Below are 27,671 nucleotides of genomic sequence, written 5' to 3' on the forward strand. Positions count from 1 at the left end.
CAATAGAAAGAAAAACAATTTTTACAGTCAACTTTATCTTCAGTATATTTTTACCGTGCAATTTAAGCTATGTGCAAATTTGAAATTCGCATTAAGTTTGCATGATGCTGTCAATTTAGTGCAAATCTAGTTTTTACGAAAACATTATCATAGTCCCTATAATTTCCTTCTCTAGACGCATTGGTGTACAACGCGGACGCAGCGGAACGCTGGGGTTGCAGCACCGATGATTGGGCAGAAATAGCAAGAAGTTGGGCAATTTTTACTGGATTCACGCAGAGGTGCATGCCTCCGGACTCCACCAGCTGGCTCGTATCGCTCATCGCCTGCACTAGGATGAATTCATCCTTTTTAATTAATTAGACATTCGTAGCCCCACCCAAACACAAGTTGTTTGAAAACCTTCCTATCTTGCCCCGGACGAAAGAATGACCATAGTATTTAGTGATTGCGACAAAAATTAATTGTGTAAAAGGGAGTAATTTATTAATCCATATCAAAATACAGTAAAACTGGGCCAGTATACATTACTTTTTATAATATAACATTTATAGTACGCGCGTGCTGATTGGTCGAGAAGCGTGTTTCTATAACTGTATAGAAACACGGGAATTTTCCCGCCGAACTTGGCAAGCGAAGCGATGTAATGAGAATTTGTAATTGAATCGAATTATAATATTTGTACAAAATCTTTTTATCGAGTTATATTATAAAAGAAATAGAAAACGTTTTTCCTGTGTTTCTATACAGTTATAGAAACACTTGTGGGAGTTTGGGAGAACTCGAAATAACGTGGAAAAACTCGCCCTACGGGCTCGTTTTCCCAGGGGCGGATCTAGGGGTAGTCACACCGATCACGCGACTAACGTAAAAATTTCGCACTAATTAAATGCAGTGAGATTATATTTTTCAGATCGCAGTCCTGTTGTAAATTTGTACAGTCGCATAATAATTTTTGCGCTTGATAAATTAAATAAACACTGATCTCGTTCGATTTCCTCGCTCCTGAATGCAGACTTGCGCAATATTTTCATTCGTTTCTATGGAGACAAAAATTCTGCTCGTTCTGGAGGTTTGGTCTGCTCGTTTTGGAGGTTGGTTAGGGGCGTTTCTCATTAATCTGATTGGCCCATTCGGTAGTTTCCATGGAGACAAAAATTCTGCTCGTTTTGGGGGTTGGTCTGCTCGTTTTGGGGGTTTGGTCTGCTCGTTTTGGGGGTTTGGTCTGCTCGTTCTGGAGGTGTGCCTGTGAGCCAGAGCCTGTGAGCTTTCGTTTTGAGCTTTCCGGATGACTTCATGCAGAGAAAGCTTTTGCAGTCGAATACAGTTCTTTGCAACGGACGCTATTTGTGGCACTGATAACCATTGCTGATAACATGTTGTCGAGTAATTTGGCTATGGAAGTTTGTTTTCATAATATACTCGTTTGCTATGAATGAAGTTTCTACGCGGAAATTTTATTATATATAACGCGAAGGTAAATTTAATATTCACTCTCTGTTCATGTTTATTTAAACTATTCTCCGATAATACTATAAGTTAATATAAACTATAAACCGAACGATAACATAAGCTGTATATTTCACTTGGACTTTGAAGCTGTTATATTAATATTTAGAATTTGGAGCCGTTCATATTCTCATTTGTTGTATTGTTTATTCATATTAGCTGAGCGTGAGCTGGTGTGTTATATCTGTATTATTTAAAAGTGTGATAGATTTTGAATTTTGAATATGAATATTTGTAAAATCATGTTATGTCTGTATTTTTATATGTCTGCACGGTAAAAATAATATCCAGACATGTTTAATAGTATTAATATATATTAATGCTTGTTATGTGGCCCGCGTGTTTCTGCTATAAACTTATAAAGCAATTTTGCTTTGACCAAGCTCAATACAATAAAGGTGTGATTTATATCGAATCAGCTAGTAAACTGTGAAATATAACTAATTTCATCAATCTAGGTGGGGAGCGAAAATTCTTCTTACTCTGTAAACGTAGAATTGACTTGAGTATTGACCTGCGAAAATTTTGACTAACGTAAAAAAAATCCTAGATCCGCCCCTGCGTTTTCCCACTGATTATTTCTCGTTCTCCCAAACTCCCACGCGAGTTTCTATAACTGTATAGAAACACGGAAAATGTTTTCTATTTCTTAAATAGTATATCGCCGTTCCTTCTTTTCAATGAACTGGCGTATATAAAACACATTTTACCTGGATTCTCTTTAGTCTTTTTGCAGACTGTTTTTTTAATATTAAACAGGCTCTGATAAAAAGCAGAGGTTTTATGTAATTGAATGATATCCATGTCTTTACATTAAATTTAATTAGGACCGACGTCTTAGAAAACTAACCAGGATCCAATGGTTATTAAATTATATGAGACGTGCTACAACCACCCTGTTGCCCTCATTCGTGCCCCTTGCCTGTTGATCTACTCCAGTATAGTCTGTCTATGTAGTTCTTCTCACACTGTTTAGTCGAATTATTGCTGAACTTTATATACCTTTACGTTTTTCATTGTCGTCAACTTCGCAAGTAATAATGCCTCCACACAAGAAGCAAGTGTAGTCTGAGCCCAGCAAACCATTTCCACGAGACCAGAATCTTTGGAGAGATTCTCAGCTTTCTTTGCGAACTGAAATGCTGCGTCGAGGAATTTCGTTTGCTTTTCTGGTTCAAGTTGCGAGTGTCTAATGTAAAGCAACGACTGAACCAGAGTGAACCAAATATCTCTGTATCTCGTTAGTGGATTTCCATCACACACTGATTGATTTACTGCCATTATACTTGCTTTGGCTTTTTGAAAGCTCTCTTTATCGATGTCTTTTTTGATCAGCTTTTCTGACAAATTATATCCCAGATGATATGTTGCTAACGTGATGTGCGCATTATGATACAGGTCTGCCCGTGCCACTGGAGCATCTTCAACATACTCCAGGTGTTCCAGTGCCTTGAAACAAAGTATGTCCGGCGATAATCCTGCGTCTTTTTCACTGTTATCATAAATTGACGCAGCGACTAAATAGACAGCAGCAGAAAAAGGTCCTGGTTCTATGCATTCCGCGATGGTTAAAGCGTCAGCTGAGATATCTCGAGATAAATCAGATTCTCCATACACACGCGCCATTGCTGCTTTCAAAGACAAAAAAATCACTTCAAAAAACAAGGGTTGCTCTGATTGAGGAAGAAGTTCTTGGAATTCAGTAAGCAATCCAGACGCATTTTGAATGTTGCCTTGACGATAATTTGCCCTCACTTTCCTGGACAACACTATTAACTTTGCCTCAAGGTTGTTGGGATATTTCTGGTCAAACTGACTGGTCAATCTCCAGAAAGATCTCCATTTTGCATTATTAGTGGCCTCGGTTAAAACTTCAAGGATCCCATGGCAACGCCTTTTTGTTGCTAGATGTAATGAAATACGTTTCATTGTGGAAGGAACTTTTTGTGTTCTCTTGTTTAGACCAACAGGCCGTAGTTTCTCTTTCCAAGTTGTGAACGACATTCTTTCAACTTTTCCCTCCACCATTTCATAGCTTTCTGGTTCCTCTGTGAACACTCCACCAAAACAAGGAGCGATAAAGATCACGATCACAAACGTTGATGGGATAGGGTTGGACTTCTCGTCCAGCACTGGTTCAAAGAAAATTTCCCAGTGTTCTCCTCGTTTTGGTTGACCAATCACGTCAGGCCAGATCATCTTCTGGATGGCTTTTTCAACTTTCTTCTCAATTTCGAAAATGTTTTCTGTTTCCTCTCCATGGATAATGCCATCATCATCAATACCATAGTAAATGTGACCACCCCTGTGGTTAGCGAACGCTGATACGTAACAACTGAATTTGTTACTTTTACCAATCATACGATCTGCGAGTGTGACGCGCTTTGATGAAGCTGATTTCACGAGCTTGAATTGAGTGACCTCATTTTCTCTAAGACCACAGTTTTGATCTTTAAGAAATGTTTTGTGGTGTGAGCCAAGTTGGATGGGTTGATCAACAAATCTTCTGTTCATTAATTCTGACGTGTCCAGGACATTGTTCTCAAAGATCCCAACTAGCTTTTGAGCAGGTTGATAAAAATTGTATTTAATTGTGACGAGGCAGCCAGCTTTACTGACTCTAATTGCTATCATTTTCCCATGGTTGTCCTCGAAATTTATAAAAGAATTGGGTATCTGAGCTCCGAAACTGGTTTGTGATGACTGTTCTAGCGTTCGAGTTAAGGAGTCGAGTATCGTGGTGGAAACCAAGTTTTCTTCCGTTTCTTCGCCACGTATTTCCACTGTTCCACCATTGCTGTTCAACAAGGCACAGACTGCAATAGCAACTTCCTGCTTCTTCTGTTCTTTGTATTTTTTATCATTCGATATTTTTTCCACCGAGAATATTGTATGAATAACGTCATTCCGGGAAGAATTCGCTGGCATTGCTGTCGCCATCTCGTCAGCTAAATATGAGAAAAGTTTTTCAGTTGCGATCTACCGCTGAATAGACAAAAATAATATAATTTATGTGTATGTATATTTCATTAAATGATTGTGATACCACCTATACTGTTAGTACTCATTGAAAGACAGTAAGGAAATCTAAATAACAGAACAGTCAGCTAAACTGATATAATTTTTACCATTTAGTTTGTCATCGAATTGAGTCGCTTTGAAATCGAAATTGAGGGTGTTTTGAAACTCAGTCTTTGCTTGTGACTCTGTTGGTATCGAATAGCTGTAAAATACCGTGTCTTCGGCCACAATAGATAAACTGACAAATATACGCGCTGATGCAATAATATATTTTAGATATTCTGGGCAAATAGTGTAGCAACAATACTGTGCTGGTGGGAAACGTATTCATATTTTGAACACGGGAGCCGAACACGTTGCTTATAAAAAGCTATTTATACAAATTAGCTTTGAGGATTTTTAAAAGTAACGTTTTGTAAAGACAAAGTGCATGCATGGATGCATATATAACATTATACTAGAAATAATTGTATTCAAACTACATTTTACATTATTTTACAGTTTACACTATTTTCCGCTCGGTCCTGCTGTATCTCAGTACAGACAGATTACTGGTATTTTAGAGTGTTTCAAGAAATCTGCATTGTGTCAAATATATCGCTATTTATGCCCAGCACGGAAAATGCAGTTTACCCACTATATTCTGAACAAAATTCTCTATTCGAATTCAAAATAAATTATGATCGGTTTGACCATTTTTGCTGCTCAAAGAAAAGCGCCGTAAGTCCGAAGATGGTTTAAGATACCATCATGAACTTAAGTTGTTGCCGCGACCAGTTTTATAGCACTGTTTGATTCTAATAATATGGTACGTATACATATGCATTTTTTGCCTGAAATGACTGAGTTTACAAAATAAAAAGACATTTAAATATCAGTTTATGTACTTACCACACGAGGTATACACGCTTTTTTGAGAATCTGACATATTTAAGGACTTGTATGAAGCGTATTAATTAACTTGCTGCGTAGATAAATTTATTATCTAGGCTAGGAGGTACTTTCCCTATGCGAGATTCTCCCCATGTCGGGGATAAGGACTCTCAACCCATGCAACGTTCTATAGAGATCCTACACAGTCAATTGTTAACCTCTGTTTTACATTGAGGTACTCCATTAGCAAAACAAGTGGAGTATCAGAGATGACCTTATTCAGCGGTGGAAAAACGGGCCGCTGACGAGAACTAAGCTTTAAGAGACCGGCATAAAGTAATTATGGGTTTGGTTATTTCCTTAACTTATAGAGTGGCCCTCGTTTGCATGTCAGGAGAGTATTCGCATTTCAATTTTCTTTTCGGAAATTTTGAAACGGCCCCCATTCACGAAAGTCTAGGATCGTTCCTACCCCCCAGCTTCATAGAAAAAAATTCAGCCAAAAATTTACTATTCATCGTCGGATGAATAGCGGAAGTATTATGAGACTGAGTGATATTCATGTCATTACGATAAATTTTACATTAAGAAAGGACCTTCTTATTGTATATCTTGTTTTTCAATAGTACTTATACTATGACCAACTTTAGACACCCGTTATTAACCGTATATATCTTTCGCCTTAGTGTCTAAATAAGTACACGTTTATGTCGAGATACATTTTCGGTATATGTTTATACATGGTAATCATATAACGTACAATATTGTTGCTAAAGGCAAAACGCGTGCCAGTTGGGAATTGTATCAGTCATATTTGAAACACAAGAGCTGAACGACTTGCTTTACCAAAAGCTATTCGAACAATTTAGAATAAAATATTTTACAAAGTAACGTTTTGAAGACATCTTCAGGCAATGTATTGCATGCAATAGAGTTGTATTTCAAGTACGTTTTCAAATTTTACGTGTTGCTCCATCCACTATACGGAAGATCGATGTCTTTATATAAAACGTCAACTATATCCTATATTTTTATCAACCTGAATTGAAGACTTGTCTTAAAGCACTGTTGGACTCCAAATCATAAAACGAAAGTATACATGCTCACATGAAATTTTGCCTGGATTTCACTTCATTTATAAAACAAAACCCAATTATGTATATGACTGTGAGTACTTACCGCACAATGTACACTTTTTAGGGAATCTTTGATATGTAATTGCGTATCTGGGACACGAGCGAGTTAACTTACTTTATTTCGTAGTAGTTACATAACATGACTGCATGTTCCTAATTATATTCAGGTATTTCCTTTACGAGATTCTCAGCAGGAGTTTGGGAAGCCTGAAGAGCACTTAACCCACGCAACACTCTATAAAAGCACTGTAGGAAAATAAATTATGCATATCTGACACAGTAAATGATCAACCTCTGTCTTGAAATGAGACATTTATTTAGCAAAAGAAGTTGAGTATGAAAGATGGTCAATATATTCAGGAATAGCAAAACGGGCCGTTGGAAAAAAGAAAAAAAGCCATTTACGAAGACCAAAAAATATTTAGATCAAATAAGATCATATAATATAGAAAGAAATGATTTCTTAAACTGAAAGTAAAAGATTTATTATGTCGTTTGGTCATTTCGTAAACTGTAGCATGACTCGCCGGAAAGACATTCATCTGCCTCCCCGAAACTTCTCACGCTTGTACGGCCAGAATAAATAGAACTTTTTAGTTTCAATCAAACCCTCATAAACCACTCAAACACAAGTATTTCGACACTTCGTATTTTGCATTGAACCGCAGAAGTCGCACAATGCATGATCCTCGGTTGGGTATTTTGTAAAAAGAATGTAATTTAGTATACAATATAAAACAGTAGAACCTGTAAATACAATTTATACATTACTTACGCCTGTATTCTAAAAGCTCACTCACACTCAAACTCATTGAGTGGGAGATCTTAATCTTCTCATAACGTTTTAATGGCGGAATTTCCAGCCGAACAGGGGCTTGATTTTCAGTGATTTATCTTATATCTTTCCATCTATTCAGAAAAAACTTTCTCATTGATCAGCATTAAAGAAATTTATTATGTCACACTCGATGAGTAGGAGTGTGAGTGAGCTTTTTGAATACGGGCGTTAATCTATATCACTGCTTCCACTTTCAATACAGTGGCAAATAAAACATATTTTCAACGATACAAAAGCGTCGAAAATCCGATCTATACTTTAGGTTTATTGCTGTAATTTCCCCATCGCGTATTGCCAATCGTGTGCATAGCAAGTTTCTAAATATATTCAGGGTTTCCCCATACGAGATATTATCTCCAGTGTCGTGATAAGGACTCTCAACCCACGCAATTAACGTTCGATTAAGACACAGCAGGAGAAATAAGCGACGCGGATCCTGCAATGGTTAAACATAGTAAATGCGAACCTCTTGAAATGAAATATCCTTAACAAAAACAGTGTCGTGATATAGGGACTCTCAACCCACGTATCTCAACAATCTAGATAAAAACACTGCAAGGGAAATCAGCGTAGCGGGTCTTACAATGGATATACATAGTAAATTCCAACCTCTTGAAATGAAACATATTGCTTTACCAAAACAAGTGAAGCTTCCGTTAGCGCATCACTCGTCGGGCAGACAAAAGGGAACTACAAGAAAGTCCACCAGGAACAACTGGTCAATTAGCCTTTCTCACGATGACGTTTTTGGGGTATTTTTTAACAAAACTGTGAGTGTATGACTTCGTAACGGCGACTGTCTTTAATTTTAGGCAGCGGTTATTCTTCAAATGGTCTGTTGATTCTAAAAAAATGCTTTTCATGTTGTTATAATTTTTGAAACACATTGAAAGAACAGAGAAAATTGAAAGTACCCCAAAAACGTCATCGCGAGAAAGGCTAATTATTCGAGACGTGTCACAACCACCCCTCCCTTCCGATTCGTTCTCCCAAAAAGAACAACAGCATTATTTACCTGAAAAATAAATTTAAAAACGAGTTTATTCAATTTATTCTCAAGGAGATCTACAGTAAAAAAACCTATTTACATATGAGTTTGTTTCTGTTACATGCAATATTTCCTGTACTTTATATAACTTAATGTTTTCCATTCTCGTCAACTTCGATAGCAACAATGCTTCAGTACAAGAAACAATTGTGTTCTGAGCCCAGCAAACCATTTCCAAGAGACCAGATTCTTTGGCGAGTTTCTCAGCTTTCTTTGCGATCTGAAATGCATCTTTGAGGAGTTTTGTTTCCTTTTCAGGTTCGAGTTGCGCGTGTCTAATGTAAAGCATTGATTGAACCAATGTGAACCAAATCTCTGTGTATCCCGTTAGTGGATTTCCTTCAAACACTGATTGACTTACAGCCATTAAACTCGCTTTGCCTTTCTGAATACTCGCTTTGTCGATGTCTTTTTTAATCAACCTTCCTGAAAAATTATATCCCAGTACATGTATCGCTAACATGATGTGAGCATTATGATACAGGTCTGCCCGTGCCACTGGAATATCTTCATCATACTCCAGGTGTTCCAGTGCCTTGATACAAAGTACGTCTGGCGATAATCTTGCGTCGTTTTGGTTATCATAAACTGATACAGCAGAAAAATAAATACGTGTGCTAGTAAAAACTCCAGGTTCTATGCATTCCGCTTTGGTTAAAGCATCAGTTGCTATGTTTCGAGATTCAGCAACTTCGCCACACACGCTACTGCTGCTTTCAAAAACAGAGAAAGCACTTCAAAATCAAGGGTTGTTCTGCTTGGGGAAAGAGCTCGCCGAATTTTTTAAGCAAGATAGACGCTCTATGAATTTTTCCTTGTCGATAATCCCCCATTACTTCCCATGATAGCACTATTAAATGTACGTCAAGCTAGTCAGGATATTGCTGTGCGTAGAAGTTGACTGGCGCATCTCGTGACGGATTTCCATTTTCCATTACTAATTAGCTCTGTTAAATGTTCATTAGCCTTGATGCAACGCTTTTTTGCCGCAGGACTTAATGAAATGCGTTTCATGGTGGAAGGAATTTCTTGTTTTCTCTTGTTTCGACCAACAGGCTGTAGTTTCTTTTTCCAAGTTGTGAACGACATTCTTTCAACTTTTCCCTCCACCATTTCATAGCTTTCTGGTTCCTCTGTGAACACTCCACCAAAACAAGGAGCGATAAAGATCACGATCACAAACGTTGATGGGATAGGGTTGGACTTCTCGTTCAGCACTGGTTGAAAGAAAATTTCCCAGTGTTCTCCTCGTTTTGGTTGACCCATCACGTCAGGCCAGATCATCTTCTGGATGGCTTTTTCAACTTTCTTCTCAATTTCAAATTTTTTTTCTGTTTTCTCTCCCTGAACAACGCCATCATCATTAATACCATAGTAAATGTGACCACCCTTGTGGTTAGCGAACGCTGATACATAACAACTGAGTTTGTTACTTTTACCAATCATACGATCTGCGAGTGTGACGCGCTTTGATGAATCTGATTTCAGGAGCTTGAATTGAATCACCTCATTTTCTCTGAAGCAACAGTTCGATTTTTGAGAAATGTTTTCTGGTGTGAGCCAAGTTGGACGGGTTGATCAACAAATCTTCTGTTGATAATTTTCACCATTAACATTTTACCATTACCATTTTTGGTAATGCACACAACTTGTGTATTAACGGGTACGTACAAATTCCAATTAACCATGACGAGGAAGCTAGATTTCCTGACTGCAATCAGTATTTTTTCGTCATTGTCCTCATGAAATGCCGCGTCGAGGAATTTCGTTTGCTTTTCAGGTTGCGAGCGTCTAATGTAAAGAATTGATCATGCCAATGCAAACCAAATCTCCCTGTATATCATTAGTGGATTTCCATCACAAACTGATTGATTTACCGCCATTACACTTGCTTGGGCTTTTTGAATGCTCTCTTTATCGATCGATTACTCTTTCGATCATCTTTCCTGGCAAATTATATCACAGATGATAATTATGCTGCTGCTAACGTGATGTGAGCATTATGATACAGGTCTGCCCGTGTCACTGGAGCATCTTCAACATACTCCAGGTGTTCCAGGGCCTTGATACAAAGTATGTCCGGCGATAATCCTGCGTCGTTTTGTCATTCATAAATTGACGCAGCGACTAAATAGACAGCAACAGCACAACGTCCGGGTTCTACGTTTTCCACTATGGTTAAAGCGTCCGCTGAAATTTCTGAGATTCAGATGATTTGCCAGACACACGCGCTATCGCTGCTTTCAAAGACAGAAAAACCATGCAACGGTTGCTCTGCTTGGGGAAAACATTCTTGGATGCATTTGGAATATAGCCTTGTCGATAATTTTGTTGGATACTTCTGTTCAAAATAACTGGCCCATCTCGCAATAGGTTCCCATTTCTCATTATTAATGGCCTCGGTTAAAACCTCATAAGTCTCACGGCAACGCCCATGAGACTTATGAGGTTTTAACGTCCTTTTTTGCCGCAGGACTTAGTGAAATACGTTTAATTTTGGTAGAAACTTGAATAATTAGCGATTATGGTAGAGATGTGTAAAATAGATTCACTTATATTTTAAATTCACTTTCGTCTAGAGACAGTTGTTGACTGAGATTTTTAGCCAAGTGAACTATTTCCACGAGACCAGAATCATTGGCGAGATTCTCAGCTTTCTTTGCAAAACTAATTGCTGTGTTGAGGAATTTCGTATCCTTTTCAGGTTGGAGTTGTGAGTGTCTAATGTAAAGCATTGATTGTGCCAATGTCAACCAAATCTCTCTGTATGTCGTTAGCGGATTTCCCTCACATACTGATCGATAAACAGCCATTATACTTGCTTGGGCTTTTCGAAGACTCTCTTTATCGATGTCTTTTTTGATCATCTTTCCTGACAAATTATATCCCAGATGATATGCTGCTAATGTGATGTGCGCAAGATGATACAGGTCTGCCCGTGTCATTGGAGCATCTTCAACATACTCTAGGTGTTGCAATGCCTTCATACAAAGTATTTCCGGCGATAATTCTGCATCATTTTGACTACTATCATAAATTGACGATAGAATTAAATAGGGAGCGGCAGTACAAAGTCCGGGTTCTATGTTTTCTGCCAAGGTTAAAGCTTTAATTAAGATATCTCGAGATTCAGCAGATTTTCTAGACGCACGCGCAAATGCTGCCCTTAATGACTGAAAAAGCAGTTTAAAAACAAGTGGTTCGTCTGCTCGAGGTAAACATTCTTCGAATTTAGCAAGCAAGATTGACGCTGTGTGAATATTACCTTGTCGATAACTTGCCGTTACTCTTCTCGACAACACTACTAAATGTACCTCAAGATTGTTGGGATATTTTTGTTCATGATGCCTGGCGCAACTCGCAAAATATTCCCATCTCGCGTTATTAATGGCCTCGGTTAAAACTTCATGAATCTCACAGCAACGTTTTTTTGCCGCAGGACTTAATGAAATACGTTTAATTGTGGAAGGAACTTCCAGTTTTCTCTTGTTCAGACCAACAGGCGGTAGTTTCTCCTTCCAAGTTGTGAACGACATTCTTTCAACTTTTCCCTCCACCATTTCATAGCTTTCTGGTTCCTCTGCGAACACTCCACCAAAACAAGGAGCGATAAAGATCACGATCACAAACGTTGATGGGATAGGGTTGGACTTCTCGTCCAGCACTGGTTGAAAGAAAATTTCCCAGTGTTCTCCTCGTTTTGGTTGACCAATCACGTCAAACCAGATCATCTTCTGGATGGCTTTTTCAACTTTCTTTTCAATTTCGGAAATGTTTTCTGTGTCCTCCCCATAAACAATGCCATCATCATCAATACCATAGTAAATGTGACCACCCCTGTGGTTAGCGAACGCTGATACGTAACAGCTGAATTTGTTACTTTTACCAATCATACGATCTGCGAGTGTGACGCGCTTTGATGAAACTGATTTCAGGAGCTTGAATTGAATCACCTCATTTTCTCTGAAGGAACAGTTTTCATTTTTGGAAAATATTTTCTCGTGTGAGTCAAGTTGGACAGGTTGATCAACAAATTTTCTGTTCAATATTTTTACCACATGCTGGAGATTGTCATTGCCAAAAAGCTCGACTTGTCTTTGAGTTGGTCGGTAAAGATTGTATTTCATTGTGACGAGAAAGCGAGCTTTACTGACTCTAATTGCTATCATTTTCTGATTTTTGTCGTCGATAATAACTACCGACTCGGTTTTATGAGCTCCCAACCTGCATTGTAACGATTGTTCAAGCGTTCGAGTAAAGGAGTGGAGTATCGTGGTGGAGACCAAGTTACCTTCCGTTTCTTCACCACGTATTTCCACTGTTCCGCCATTGCTGTTCAACAAAGCACAGATTGCATTAAGAATTTCGTTTTTTTTCTGGTCTTTGTATTTTTTATCCTTCGATATTTTCTCCACCGAGAATCTTATATGAATTACGTCATCCATACAAGCATTCGTTGCCGTTGGCAATGATGTCGCCGTCTCGTCAGCCAACTCTTATTTCAATCTGCATGTACAGTTTTGGGCAATATGTATTCACGTAGCAATTAAATTTATGTGCATGTATTCAACAAATGCTCGTGATACCCTCTGCTGGCAGCAGTACACTTTGAAAGACGGTGGAGAAATCTAAATAACAAAGAAAACGGTAAGATGGAACGGTATCTCCGTAGTAGTACTCATAGTTGTCACTGAGTGGAATCGCCTGTAAGGCCGACACACACCGGACGCGATTTGCCAACGCAACGCGATTTTTACCAAGTTTTCAGCTTTCAAAAGCTGCTAATTTTGACAATGTTGTGATATTCTTGGTAATTACTGAATGATAACACATTTTTACTGGTCTGGTGCCCATATCTCTCAAAATGTTCTTTAAACATCGAATTTATTTGCGAGTCGCGTCCAGTGTGTGTGGGCCCGTAGGATTGGTATTGCCTGTGTCTTGAAGCCATTCGCCCTTGCACATATCTGGGGCCGGTTGTATCAAGCCCGTTTAGCTTAAACGGTGGATAAGTTCAAAATAGAAAGCAAGTCTGCCGTTTTATTCAACAAGCGAACAAAATGTTTTCGACCTTAATACAAAGATACTGTTTACAACTACTTATTCAGTGCATAATATTCAAGTTGACTCATTCAAGAGAGATGTAAGAGTGTTATTTCATTTTGACTTATCCACCGTTTAAGCTAAACGGGCTTGATACAACCGGCCCCAGGCCTTACTACAGTTCGTGCTAGGGTATATCTTACGCAGACGTGAGCATTGATTTCGCTGATCTAATGACCACGTGTGGCAATACTCGTCTGGGGTAGGTTTTCCTGCGGAATTAGAGGCGTGCTCGTGAGGAAAATTTCCATCGTGTTATCCATAATTTCTGTCTATTACGCGTGGAAAAACATCTCATGTGTGCGAACTGTGTGAGCTTCAGCAATGAATGAACTTAGAAGAGAATAAAAAATACGTGCTTTTGCATATTTAAAGTTATTGCCTCTCTAGCTCAGCCAATAGCTCTCGTCTGCTCGTCTAAATGTCACACATGACCATTATTAGCTCAGGCAAATGCTCACGTCTGCGATAGGCTTTTGTTATTCAGCAGTAACTCGCAACGCAACAATAAGCAAAAATCTAAGCAAGAATGTTGTGTGGAATAAAAACAATTCATAATAATTCCAAAACCATTTCTGTGTTACAAACTAGCTTATATATAAACTATATATATATAGGCCAATATATATCATATTTTCCAATATAACCAAGGAGCAGCGTGGCAACGTCTTCAATCAACCTGAGGGCCTTCGTCAGGAGAGTTGGTATGACGAAGGCCCTCTGTTCGAAACGTCGAGAAGTGTTTTGTCTATTTAGGCAGTTGTTATACCACATTTGATGCTCAATATATATCATATTTGACGCGTGAACCTTTTTCAAAACATTGTTGTGTTATGAGCAACGTTGTGAGTTGATGTTGAAAGTTGTTTCGTGTAACATTTCACCGAATTCAAAACATTGAACTCAAACTTTATATCAGATGCCTGTTATATACCGCGTCTTTCACGCGTCTATGCATGGATAAACAAATACGAGTTGATGAAATGATACATATCCCTATACATGGTAAAATATGTACGATAGTCAATACTGTTGCCAGAGACGTACCGGAAACTAAATTCATATTTTAAATACGGGGACCGAATGTGAAAACCGTAATCTATATGAATTACGAGCAAGCATGAAACGATAATTGTTGCTTAGTTTTGCTTCAGTGATATATACGAATTAGCTACATATAATACGTATAACTTTATATCGAAAAGCCGTGCGACATTCGCACTATATTGTCCTAAAATTTCGTTAACATTACGTCATTACTGAACACATCTCTAAACAGCGTAGAAAGAATAATCTCTAAAAACAATTCCTTCGAAATTTCGAATTATATTTGTTAAAATATGACATGACACGAAATTCAATCCACAGGCACTGAGTCTGACGATCCTTTACTTAAAATTCTGCCTGGATTTATTTAGCGAAATAAAAGTATATCGATGTGTGTACTTACCTTACGATGTATTGTATACGTTTTGTTGCGAGAATTTGTCACAACTAACAACGCTTCATCAGCAGTAAACGAATATTCCCCAATCTTGTGACACAGCACATTTCTACTTTAATAATTGACATTGACATTGTATTTAGGGGGCTTCCCTATACGAGATTCGCCCTCATTATTTAGTGAGGGTCATTTTCCCCGACTCTATTGTTTGGCACACCAGTCAGTGTGATTAAATGAGGCGAATCCTACAGCAACAACAATGTTAATCTTGGCTTAATAACAAAATGAAGTATAAAAGATGGCTGGTTTTAGAAATAAAGCGTTTCAGAGTGACGTTTAGGGCGAACCGCAAACCGCGGTTCCACGTTAGCGGTTTCATATTGCCGTTGTTATATTTGTCTCGAAAGCAGGGAAATTCAAATGATATTCTGTCCTAATAACATCATTCACATGCAGTCTATCACGGGAGAGTGGAGACTTTGCTTGCACATGTCCACGGCGAAGAGCCATAGGAAAAACGGCAACCTCGCAAGCCAGGCTCTTTTACCTACGCTCCACGGCCCACGCAGCGTGGGAGAACGGATCGATAGTCGTTGCATTTTGGCCGTATACGGTCTGTGCTTGAAACTCGTTGGCTGGAACTGGGCAATAAATCTTTGTGCCTATCATCATTAGACATTACTTTATTTATTTCGCTGTTTCTTTTGTTATATAAAACGCATATAAAATATATTTCCATCCATATAAAATAAAATAATTTAACATCCCGTCTATTTTTATCCCATCTATTTTAGCCTACTCATATACAGTAGTTATATAGCTAGTTACTATTTTCCTTTTTTTTGTTTCCTTTCGAGAAACATTGAGTTCTCTTTATTTTTCAGAGTTATTGCATGATTATATACTTCGTATACAGTTCTCAACTATTTATCCTCTTAACTATTTATCAAAAATAACCAATTGATATTTGCTGCAGTTTATAAACGTCATATTCGCTATGTTTATAAGCGGATTTAATTTGTCCAGACGAGCTTAATCCTAAGTTCATACGGACGGATATACTTTGTTTTAAAATTAGGACGAATCAAATCGTTTATAGTAAACGTATTAAATGCAACACAATTTTGTACATACGAATTATCCGTCTATAGTATAATTAGAGACTTACGCCTGTATTCAAAAAGCTCACTCACACTCATACTCATCGAATGTGACATATAATTTTCGTTAATGCTGATCAATGAAAAAGTTTTATCTGAATAGATGGAAAGATATAAGGTAAGTCACTGAAAATCAAGCCCCTGTTCAGCTGGAAATACCGCCATTGAAACTTTATGAGAAGATTAAGATCTCCTACTCAATGAGTTTGAGTGTGAGTGAGCTTTTAGAATACAGGCGTTAGAGTCTTGGTAATAGTGATAGTAATGGTTTATCACATACACTAAACAGCTAAATACAGCCGTTAATATGTTATATAGTTTACAAGTGTATAAGTTTATATTATGTAATTATATCATTATTATACATCGGTTAAACAAGTTCTTTGGTACGTGCACTATATTATCGTTTCATGTTGTTCCTACGTCTTTTGCTGTGCTTTACTCGTATCTTTGTTTCTACAATCTTTCTTTGCAACAACTCTTTCTTATTCAGTAATAAAAGTTTAATTAGTTGCACTGCATGGTATTGAAATGTTATTTATACAGTATCCACCTTATGCAAATTTTAATGTGCACTTTAGTGGTCCGTCACATCATACCGATCGTTTGATCTAGGGCAAGCTAAAAAGTCGCATTTTCTGAACCCAGCTTACTATCTCCTTGAGCCCAAGATCTCTGGCGGGATTCTCAGCTTTATTTGCGTAATCTAATGCTGCAGTGAGGTGTTTGCTTTCATTTTCAGGTTCAAATTGCGAGTGTCTCATGTAAAGCATTGATTCTGCCAATTTGAACCAAATCTTTCTGTATGGCATTAGTTGATTTCCATCATATACTGATTGACGTACTTTCATTAAACTATTTTTGGCTCTTTCAAGGCTTCCATTGTCAATGTTTTTCTTGATTAGCTTTCCTGGCAAATAATACCCCATGTGATATGTCGCTAATATGATATGTGCAGTATGAATCATGTCTGGTCGTGCCAGAGTAGCGTCTTCAGCATACTCAAGGTGTTCCAGTGCCATGAGACAAAGTTTCTCAGGCGACGGTCCTTCGTCATTTTGACTATCATACACTAAAGCCGCGATTAAAAGAACAGCAGCGGTAAGAAGCCCGTGTTCCATCATTTCCGCGATGGCTAAAGCGGCAGTTGAGATATCCTGAGATTCAGTTGCAGCTTTGCCGGACACGCGCGCCACTACTTTTTTCGAAAAACGATAAAAACTTTCAAAAGGTTCCCCTGCTCGCGAGAGATATCGATATTCACTAAACAAGTTAGACGCTTCGTTGCCGGCTTGTCGATAAGTTGCCATCAACCTCCTCAAAAATACTATTAACTTTACTTCATGCATGTGAGGATATCTTTGTTTAAAATACCTGACCAATATTTCAAATTCCTTCCAATTTGCGTTATTCATGGCCTTGGTTAAACGTTCATTAACCTTAATGCAACGTTCATTTGCCCTTGGACCTAGTGAAATACGTTTGATGGCGGAAGGAACTTCTTGAGGTTCAAGGCAGGATCTCTTCGACGCAGGACATAATGAAACAGATTCGGTTGTGGAAGGAATTTCTTGTTTTCTCTTGTTTCGACCAACAGGCTGTAGTTTCTTTTTCCAAGTTGTGAACGACATTCTTTCAACTTTTCCCTCCACCATTTCATAGCTTTCTGGTTGCTCTGTGAACACTCCACCAAAACAAGGAGCGATAAAGATCACGATCACAAACGTTGATGGGATAAGATTGGACTTCTCGTCCAGCACTGGTTGAAAGAAAATTTCCCAGTGTTCTCCTCGTTTCGGTTGACCAATCATGTCAGGCCAGATCATCTTCTGGATGGATTTTTCAACTTTCTTGTCAATTTCGGAAATGTTTTCTGTGTTCTCCCCATGAACAACGCCATCATCATCAATACCATAGTAAATATGACCACCCCTGTGGTTAGCAAACGCTGATACGTAACAACTGAATTTGTTACTTTTACCAATCATACGATCTGCGAGTGTGACACGCTTTGATGAATCTGATTTCAGGTGCTTGAATTGAGTATTCTCATTTTCTACGAAGCAACAGTTTCGATTCATGAAAAATGTTTTTTGGTGTGAGCCAAATTGGACAGGTTGAGCAATAAATCTTTCGTTCATTATTTCGAACGCATTCTGAACATTGTTAATCACCTCCACTTGTTTTTGAGTGGGTCGGTAAAGATTGTATTTAATTGTGACGAGGAAGGGAGCTTCACCCACTGTTGTAATTATCATTTTCTCTTCTTTTTTATCACAAATTATGGTTCCCTGAGTTCCAAACCGGGATTGTGATGATTGTTCTAGTGTTCGAGTCAAGGAGTCGAGTATCTTGGTGGAAACCAAGTTTCCTTCCGTTTCTTCACCACGTATTTCCACTGTACCGCCATTGCTATTCAACAAGGCACAGATTGCATTAACAACTTCCTCTTTCTTCTGCTCTCGGTGTTTTTTATCCTTCGATAATTTTTCTACCGAGAATGTTATATGAACAACGGCATTCTCACGTGTCGTTGGCATTGCGGCTGCTATCTCGTCAGACAACGCATAGTAAAAGTTTTCTGTGAATAAGTGATCTACGACTTTAATTCACGAAACGATTGTAATTTATGTGTACGTATCTTTCTTCAAATGCTTTTGATACCATCTACTGGAAATACTCTAAGTGAAAAAAAATCAGGGTGACTGATAGATCTAGAGTTTTCGTTGTTACTGCATAATAGGTAGTGAGTGCTTCAGTTCAGATTTTGTCTGACTTCAGAGTTTTGGATCACCATCACAGTCACTTACCAGAAACCGACAAATGTTCGGCTAAGTTGTTTATTATTTACGCAAATATTTTATAAAATTTTCGCAACTATAATCTTTGCAATTATACTAATTTTCACTAGTATGCTCTTCCTAGCCATGGTAATTTCTTTCCTTTTTAACAAAATATTAATGCGATCGAAGAAAATAAGAAGTTTATGTAATGTGATTTTATAAATAGACTACCAAGGCAAGGTGTACCCTCGAGCCAGGTGATAATTAAAACTCTCATATGACGGGCTTGGTGTCGGATCTAAAAGACTGTCCGACAGGTAATGGAGTGCACGCAATATGAGAAAGGTGGTCAATGGCCAAGAGCAAGAGACCCTTTTCTGAGCATAAATATTTGGAATTTTAATGGAATGTATTCATAAATATGGTTTTGTAAAATTCAATGTGTCATTATTGATGCTCAGAAAACTGAGCTGCGGAAGAGGTATGCAAAATTCATGGCTGGCAATATATCTATGCGTAAATAAATCACATTACATAAAAGTAATTAACGTAGCTGCCTTCCCACAGTCTCTTGGAATAGCATCACAACATGGTTTTAAATCTAGAACCACCTTAAACGAGATGGATTTCAAGTTTTACTTTCACGAGCCACGTGCAAATTTGCAAAACATCGTTCGATCTTCAGTATATGCTTGAAAAATAATTTTTCATTTTGGAAAATAAGTGCAAAATAAGCTATTACTCTAAAACGAGGCTCCCGGTTTTAGCCTGATGGCCTTGTTTTAGTATCACGGCTTATTTGCAGATTTATTGGTAAAAAATACAAATTCATTTTTACTCATTTGTTGAAGAAGAATGGCCTCACCTTATCTCACCTCACCTCACCTCACCTCACCTCAAACTTGGTCAGCTGACATACATGTACGTATGCCTATTAAAACAGTGTGCATACACATGCACCACAAAAGAGTTTGTTAAAATATGTTACAGGTTATATAGGTACTCATGTATGTAGGTTATGGAAGCAAACCCAGACCATGGAAATAGTCATAGATTCTCCTTTTTGGCTTTTTGCATAAAGTTGACAAAAAAAGATCATCAATCATATTTCTTTTACGGGAACTCAAGGCTCAACATAGGTTGGATTAGAACTAAAGGAGCAAAGTTTAACAAATTACCCGCCACTACTATACCACTGATGCATAGTAAAATCATCTGGCATTATAGATATAGTAAAACAATAAAGTAGGGCACATCTAGGTGTATTAGAAGCTAATGGGTCAACAAGCATGCACCCATTGTAAACTGGCACTAATTTTGTTGCACTAATGAGCAAAATCATATGGTAAATCATATTTGACAAAGTAAAACACTACAGTAAGACTTATGTGGGTGCATTACAATCTAATGGTTAACAAGAGAAAATGAAATTCATATGTATGTATATGTTTATATGTATGTATGGAAAATGTAAATGTTGTATAAAGTTGACATCCTGACGCAATATATAGTTTATATTTTATCATCATCATATTAACTTAATTCTTGTGCCTGAGAGCTGAAACAAGATGTACTAGCTAGTATGCATGTGCATCCATTGGCCTTTTATTTCAAAAAAAGTATCACTCCTCCATGTTTGCTTGTTGGGAATAAATAAGGTTATTCTGATAGGTAGGCACTATGGCAAGTTCCAGTAATCACACTGGGTTTTTCTCTGAAGGCATGAAAGAAATATTTCATGGGGAAATATCAATCACTATGCAAGCAACCATTTTGAAACATGGCTTTTGCTATAGCAACAATTGCTGGACACAACTGAACTACTTGACAATTTTTAAACGTTTGATATTGCTTCATTAATTCTAGTCTTCCAAACATTCAGAGTAATGCTAAATTAATATCCCTGTTCAAATTTTCATTTAACAATTGTAAATTGTTACAATAAGGGAGGCACCTCAAGAGACTGTAATGTATGTTCAGATTTTACCTAATCCCACTATTTAAAGTACAAATATGAGAAAAGCTCCTCAGTTGTTAATACCGAATGTTTACAAACAAATTTTATATGCTCTGATAATTATAGTAGGCACAGAACACATGAAAATTTTGCCTGAATTTACTTAATTTATAAAGCAGAAAAACATATATACACATTGGTGTGTGTACTTACTTATGATGAAGCTATTATTGAGACTATCTGCGTTGTATAAGAACTTTTTCTAGAGCGTAAAAATCTGACGACAATATTTCCTTTCGTTTCCAAATTCAGCCATTTAGGGGAAATCCCTAAAGACCTTTATACTTTCTGCTGCGATTTTCTTCTTTTGATAGATGTGAACGAATTAGTTACGAATGTTCTGGCCTTCTGGGGCCGGTTGTATCAAACGCGAAAGATAAGTCGCTACTCGCTATCAGGCGGATAAATAGATTTTATTCAAGCTTAAAATTGCGTTGTACCAAGCTAAGCTTGGATGGCGCTATCCAACGGATAAGAATACACTATCCGTTGGATAAATTTATCCGGGGGATAAAATAAAATAAGATTGATTTTTGTTATTCCCGCAAACCGAGGGGAGGTTTAGTAAAAGTAAGACTTTTTACTTTTACTAAACCTCCCGCAACCTACAGGTGTACATTTGATCACTAATATCCCTTAAAGCATGCGATTAGTTTGTAACAGTGAACTCTAATACATCCATTTGAGTTCACTGGTTTGTAAAAACATTTATCGCCGAGGGAAAAAAACAATAGATTAGATGCTTTTGTTTAGCGAGATCTCTTTATCGAAATGGTTCAGTGATTAGAATATTTATAACCGCTAATGACGTTCAAAGCTATGTGTTGATCAATCAATCAATCAATCAAAAAATTTAATCAAGATACCTACAAATTATTACAAGAGGTAGGTCCTTGCAGGAGGAATCGGAAGGTTAACCCTATTTTAGAACCCCCTTAGGAAGATTAGTTGATAAAAAAAAAAAGTTATTTACATTAATAGTTTGTTAAAATTTAGAAAGCGTATTAGTATGTTATTGTTCTAGTAAATGTTCATGTGACGCTTAAGTTCCTGCTTGAAGCTGCGGAAACTATTCGCTTCCACGACATTTTGAGGTAATGCGTTCCATGGACTAATTATTCTAACAAAGAAAGAGTGCTTATAAGAGTTAACTCTAGAGAGCTTGGGATATAATGAATATTTATGATTTGATCTAGTTTTCCTCGATTTCTTAAATTCAAAAATTTCATCGAAGTTTATGCCATTTAGGCCAAGGACTGTTTTATAGCACTCTATGAAAGATAAGTATTCTCTACGTTTCTCCAAAGTATTCCATTTTAATAAGTCACAGCGATCTGGGTAGGACATCTCTCCCCGTTTCTGTTTAAGTGCAATCCGCGATGCTCTTCTCTGTACGGATTCGAGGGCCTTAATATCCTTTAATAAGTAAGGTGACCAAACTGGAGCAGAATATTCCAATATAGGTCTAACCAAAGCTTTATACAATAAAGTGAATATTGCTGAATTGGATGACCCGACGGTCCGCTTAACCAGACCTAACATACGGTTTGCTTTACTAGTAATATTGTGGACATGAGATGACCAAGCTAGTATGTGACATCATAATACCTAGATCTTTGAATTCGTTTGTTACTTCGAGTTTCCTGTTTGATAAATAGTATTCAGGTAGAGTGGGGTCTTTAGAATGTGTTATCCGCATTACTTCGCATTTCTCAAAGTTGAAATTTAGTTGCCAATTTTCAGTCCAGTTTCTCATTTATTTTCTCAAAATGTGTTTATTTTGCAATAAGATGACGAGCGAGGGAATAAGAAATTCAATGAAGCTTTTTGTTTGTGAATTCTGTTCTTGAATTGTTTCAGCGAACGAAGATAAAGCGATTGAAAGTTGTGTGTAATTGAATTCGTTGTTTCAGTTTATTATTAATTGTTCAGTTTTGAACGTCCCTCATTAGAACTAAATATACGCCATCCCGGTGCTTGGGGAACAGGGGAAACACGTCATTTAACGTCCCTGTTGACACAAAAGAAACCAAGGCGACCATGTTATTATTTGTATTATTAGTTCTAATTGAAATATGGGAAAAAATTTATAGAGAGAACCCATTGTTATGAGAAGAACCGATGCGCAGAATTATCTTGACTTCCACTTTAAAGTCTTCTAAAGGAAAAGGAAATCCGTTCCTGCCTATATACCTTTAACCCATGGGTTATTTCTAACCCATGCCTAATATAAAAACATAAGAGATGCCTGCGGAGGAGGCTGGCACCTATAGAGCGTGTACACAGGCCACACGCTCCACTTATAACGCAAGCGTCATCGCGACAGCTTAGCGCTTGTGAACGATGCACGAAGATTCTCCCCAGGATTGGGGGCTAGGAATGACTCCCAAGACCAAACCCTTAACCAGTGAACTCAAATAAGACTGGAACGCTAGCTCTCTGACTTTCTCTGATTAATGAATGAAGCCAAGATGGCGGATCATGAAGCCTTTCTTGTAGGTATTGATCCAGGCCTCTGGCACGGAAATTTCAAAGGTAAAAAGGCTTCATGATCCGCCATCTTGGCTTCAATTTTTTCAGAGCTAGCGTTCCAGTCTTATTTGAGTTCACTGCCCTTCACTGACTCCTTCCCCTGAAGGATCGCGGGCTCTGGTTACGAGATTGTCTCAAGACACCATGAGGAAAATCAATCTTTTACACTAGCACAGAATAGTGAGAATACCTATCAGAAGAATAACTCTATTGTTTTTTTTCGTAAGTGTGATTCGTCATTCGTCACTCAACAAGTACCGTAAATAGAGGCAATCGCCCCCTCCCCGCCAAAATTAAAAATGGAGGCATTTTAGACATTACTGATAGGTATTCTGTGACACTAGTAACAAATGTTAAATTCTCGTTCTCGCGTTTGTCAAAATGAAAAATTCTTTTTCATACATGTGTTGAAGCAGGATGTTTTGCATCTTTCCACATAGCTTGTGAGAGTAAAACTTGAAATCCATCTCATAAAGTGGCTCGAAATTTAAAGCGATAATGTTGTGACGTAATTAACGAAAAGGTCCATCGATTGCGGAGTATGTAACTAATTTAGTTACACACTTCCACCTATAATACAATAATATACAAAATTTTCCAATTTGCTTTGCTATATTTTTCTTTAAAACTACTTCACATTTTACAACTGATTTTGCAATTGTGCTAGTACTCTTTTCAGCTGTGGTATTTATTTCCTTGATACATCAACTGAAGATAGTCCATTATGCAAGTGGTCGATTCTTTGCAATTATATGCAATTATTATCTCCTCTTTCTAATTACAGACTACTTATTTATTTGACAAACAATCGATAGATTTTCCTATCCTGTACTGGAGGTAAAAAATGGTCCTCGATTTGTACTTAGATTGCGGTAACGGTAGTGCAAAAGAAAGTATAAGTATGATACGATGTAAATTCCCTAACTAGTTTTGGCTTATATACCTACTATTTTGTTCCTTTTTTTTCTCAAGCTACACAGTTTTTTAATGTTCCCATATATACTATTACTGTCTACATTGAGTTTATAAATGCTTTTGGTTCTAAGGTGCTTTTGGTTGTTACCTAAATTGTCCAGGTTAACAGAAACTTCACGAACAGATGTTTATATTATCTAAAGCTATATTAAACACGAGTTTGTGTCTGTTTGATCACACTGTTCACATTCGGTAATTATATCATGATTACATTTGACTGAACATACTCAAGTATAGTCTTAGTGCCATATCGCTGTCTCGAGTTGTTTCTATACTTTTTGCTGTGATTTAAATACCTTTAAGTTGAACTTTTTTATTGCCTTCAACTTTGCAAGTAATAATGCCTCAATACAAGAAGCAATTGTAGTCTGAGCCCAGGAAACCATTTCCACGAGACCAAAATGTTTGGCGAGATTCTCAGCTTTCTTTGCGTAATTAAATGCATCTTTGAGGAATTTCGTTTGCTTTTTTGGTTCAAGTTGCGAGTGTCTGATGTAAAGCATTGATCGTGCCAATGTGAACCAAATCTCTCTGTATCCCGTTAGTGGATTTCCGTCACATACAACTGAGTGATTTACTGCCATTAAACTTGCTTGGGCCTTTTTCAAGCTTTCTTTATCGATGGCTTTTTTAATTATCTTTCCTGACAAATTATATCCCAGATGATACGCTGCTAATGTGATATGAGCATTATGATACTTCTCTGCCCGTGCCACTGGAGCATCTTCAACATACTCCAGGTGTTCCAGTGCCTTGATACAAAGTATCTCTGGCGAGAATTCTGCGTCGTCTTGACATTCATAAATTGATGCAGCGACTAAAAAGACAGCAGCAGTATAAAGTCCGGGTTCCAGGCTTATTGCTTTGGTTAAAGCGTCAGTTGAGATATCCCGATATATAGCATTTTCGCCAGACACACGCGCTATTGCTGCATTCAGAGATAAAAAAAGCACTTCAAAAACCAAGGGTTGCTCTACTCGGGGAAACCAATTTTGGAATTGAGTGAGTAAGATGGACGCTTTTGGAATATTGCCTTGTCGATAATTTGCCCTCACTTTCTTGGACAACACGATTAACTTTACCTCAAGATTGTTGGGATATTTCTGTTTAAATTCTATGGCACGTCTCGTGAAAGATTCCCAATTCGCGTTATTTATGGCCTCAGTTAAAACTTCGTTAACCTCAGTGCAACATTTATTTGCCGCAGGACGTAATGAAATACATTTAATAGTCGGAGGAACTTCTTGTTTTGTTTTGTTTAGATAACCAGGTTGTAGTTTCGCCTTCCAAGTTGTGAACGACATTCTTTTAACTTTTCCCTCCACCATTTCATAGCTTTCTGGTTCCTCTGTGAACACTCCACCAAAACAAGGAGCGATAAAGATCACGATCACAAACGTTGATGGGATAGGGTTGGACTTCTCGTCCAGCACTGGTTCAAAGAAAATTTCCCAGTGTTCTCCTCGCTTTGGTCGACCAATCACGTCAGGCCAGATCATCTTCTGGATGGATTTTTCAACTTTCTTCTCAATTTCCGAATGTTCTTCTATGTTCTCTCCCTGGACAATGCCATCATCATCAATACCATAGTAAATGTGACCACCCCTGTGGTTAGCGAACGCTGATACGTAACAACTGAATTTGTTACTTTTACCAATCATACGATCTGCGAGTGTGACGCGCTTTGATGAATCTGATTTCAGGTTCTTGAATTGGACTACTTTACTTTCCCCGATACAGATTTGATTTTTGAAAAATATTTTGTTTTGTGAGCCAATTTCAACCGGGTGATCAGCAAATCTTCTGTTTAATATTTCATAGGCGGTCGGGACATTGCTAGTGGGCAGTACTACAGTTTCAGTCGTGACGTAAAGATTGTATTGAATAGTAACGAGGGAGCAGGCTTCACGGACTGTAATTGCTATCATTTTCTTTTGTTTGTCCTTAAAATGTATAACCGACTCGGATATGCTAGGTCCGAACCAAGATATCAATGACTGTTCTAGCTTTCGAGTGAAAGAGTGGAGTTTCGTGGTGATCGAAACCAAGTTACCTTCCGTTTCTTCACCACGTATTTCCACCGTTCCACCATTGCTATTCAACAAGGCACAGACTGCGTTAGTAACTCTCCTTTTTATCTGGTCTTTGTATTTTCTGTCCTTTGATATTTTTTCTGCCGAGAGTATGATATCAATATTATCATTGGTATAGCGATTCGCTAGCATTGCTGTCATCAGATCGTCAGCCAATTTTATGGTCCAGCTGTTCTTTCAAGCACTAAATACACGAAATTAATAATTTATGTGCACGAATCTTTTATTAAAAGCTTGTAATACCAGCTGGCAATACTCTTTGTCTTTGAAGAACGTGGAGTAATCTGAATAACAAAAACAATCAGCTAAATTTAGTAGTAGAACTTTACTGCTGACCCTGTCAGACGGATCACTTTGGGATTGTTTGAAGCCTTCGGCTGTCATAGTGATTCGTATTACCCCTTGAGATGTATTACCCCACGGAGAAAGGCACCCATGATGTCACGGAACAAGCGCTCAATATTCCTCACGGCGCAAATTCGAAGGCCATTTTGCGAATGCATGTTGAAATATATTGGTTTTCATCTTCGTTTATATTTTCGATCGTGTACTATCGTGCATATATAATAGCGTTAAGAATTCAAGCAACTTCATTGATCAGGAGCTGATTGATTTTTTCTAAAATATTGATCAGAGAAATCGAGCTTTTTTAATTGGTGAAATAAATCATGCTATCTCTCGATCAACCGATTGAAAAGAATCCTTGCGTAAAGTAACCCAAAAGTTTATCAAGAACGGCTATCCCAAATCATTTGTTAAGGTTACTATTCAACACGTACTACACAACAAACAAGAAACGGATGTTCAGGAGAACTGTATTTATATGAAGCTACCTTATGTCAACGAGGAACTTAAACGACGCTCGCTTGCTGTAGTCCGTCGATCAGGTTTAAAAAACGTTAGAATCCATTTTCTGAACGTAAGGAAACCATGGGTTGCTCTGAAAAATGCGAGACTTGCAAATTGGGGAAAATACCGAACCGTTGTCATAACAAGAACGTTGTGTATGAAATTGAATGCCTTTATTTCAATTTTATATTGGAGAAACTAGTAGGACAATTGGCACACGCATTAACATTTAACCATGAACAAGCAAACGATCTACAAACATATTGAATCTCACAGAACAAACACAGAGG

At 37.7% G+C, this 27,671-nt stretch overlaps 2 protein-coding genes across 2 annotated transcripts; both read right to left on the bottom strand.

The window, feature by feature from the left end:
* Window positions 1-8,472: 8,472 nt before the first annotated feature.
* LOC114527009 lies at window positions 8,473-15,076 on the bottom strand. Its single transcript, XM_028548569.1, has 2 exons — window positions 14,979-15,076; window positions 8,473-13,053 (listed from the first exon to the last, which is right to left on the bottom strand). The coding sequence occupies exon 2, from the start codon at window positions 12,868-12,870 to the stop codon at window positions 10,978-10,980; it is 1,893 nt and encodes a 630-aa protein (XP_028404370.1). The 5' UTR covers window positions 12,871-13,053; window positions 14,979-15,076; the 3' UTR covers window positions 8,473-10,977.
* A 9,127-nt stretch (window positions 15,077-24,203) lies between these two features.
* LOC114527031 lies at window positions 24,204-26,149 on the bottom strand. Its single transcript, XM_028548600.1, has 2 exons — window positions 25,522-26,149; window positions 24,204-25,256 (listed from the first exon to the last, which is right to left on the bottom strand). The coding sequence occupies exons 1-2, from the start codon at window positions 26,098-26,100 to the stop codon at window positions 25,113-25,115; spliced, it is 723 nt and encodes a 240-aa protein (XP_028404401.1). The 5' UTR covers window positions 26,101-26,149; the 3' UTR covers window positions 24,204-25,112.
* Window positions 26,150-27,671: the final 1,522 nt, after the last annotated feature.

The sequence above is a fragment of the Dendronephthya gigantea genome, unplaced genomic scaffold, assembly GCF_004324835.1.
Source record: "Dendronephthya gigantea isolate DGI-Jeju-01 unplaced genomic scaffold, DenGig_1.0 000042F, whole genome shotgun sequence".
Classification (NCBI taxonomy): Eukaryota; Metazoa; Cnidaria; class Anthozoa; order Malacalcyonacea; family Nephtheidae; genus Dendronephthya; species Dendronephthya gigantea.

Coding starts and splice junctions, on each gene's coding strand:
- LOC114527031 (XM_028548600.1), bottom strand. CDS start 26,100: ATGATTGGTAAAAGTAACAAATTCAGTTGTTACGTATCAGCGTTCGCT. Junction 25,257..25,521: donor AATATCCCAACAATCTTGAG/GTAAAGTTAATC, acceptor CTGTCTTTTTAG/TCGCTGCATCAATTTATGAA.
- LOC114527009 (XM_028548569.1), bottom strand. CDS start 12,870: ATGGATGACGTAATTCATATAAGATTCTCGGTGGAGAAAATATCGAAG.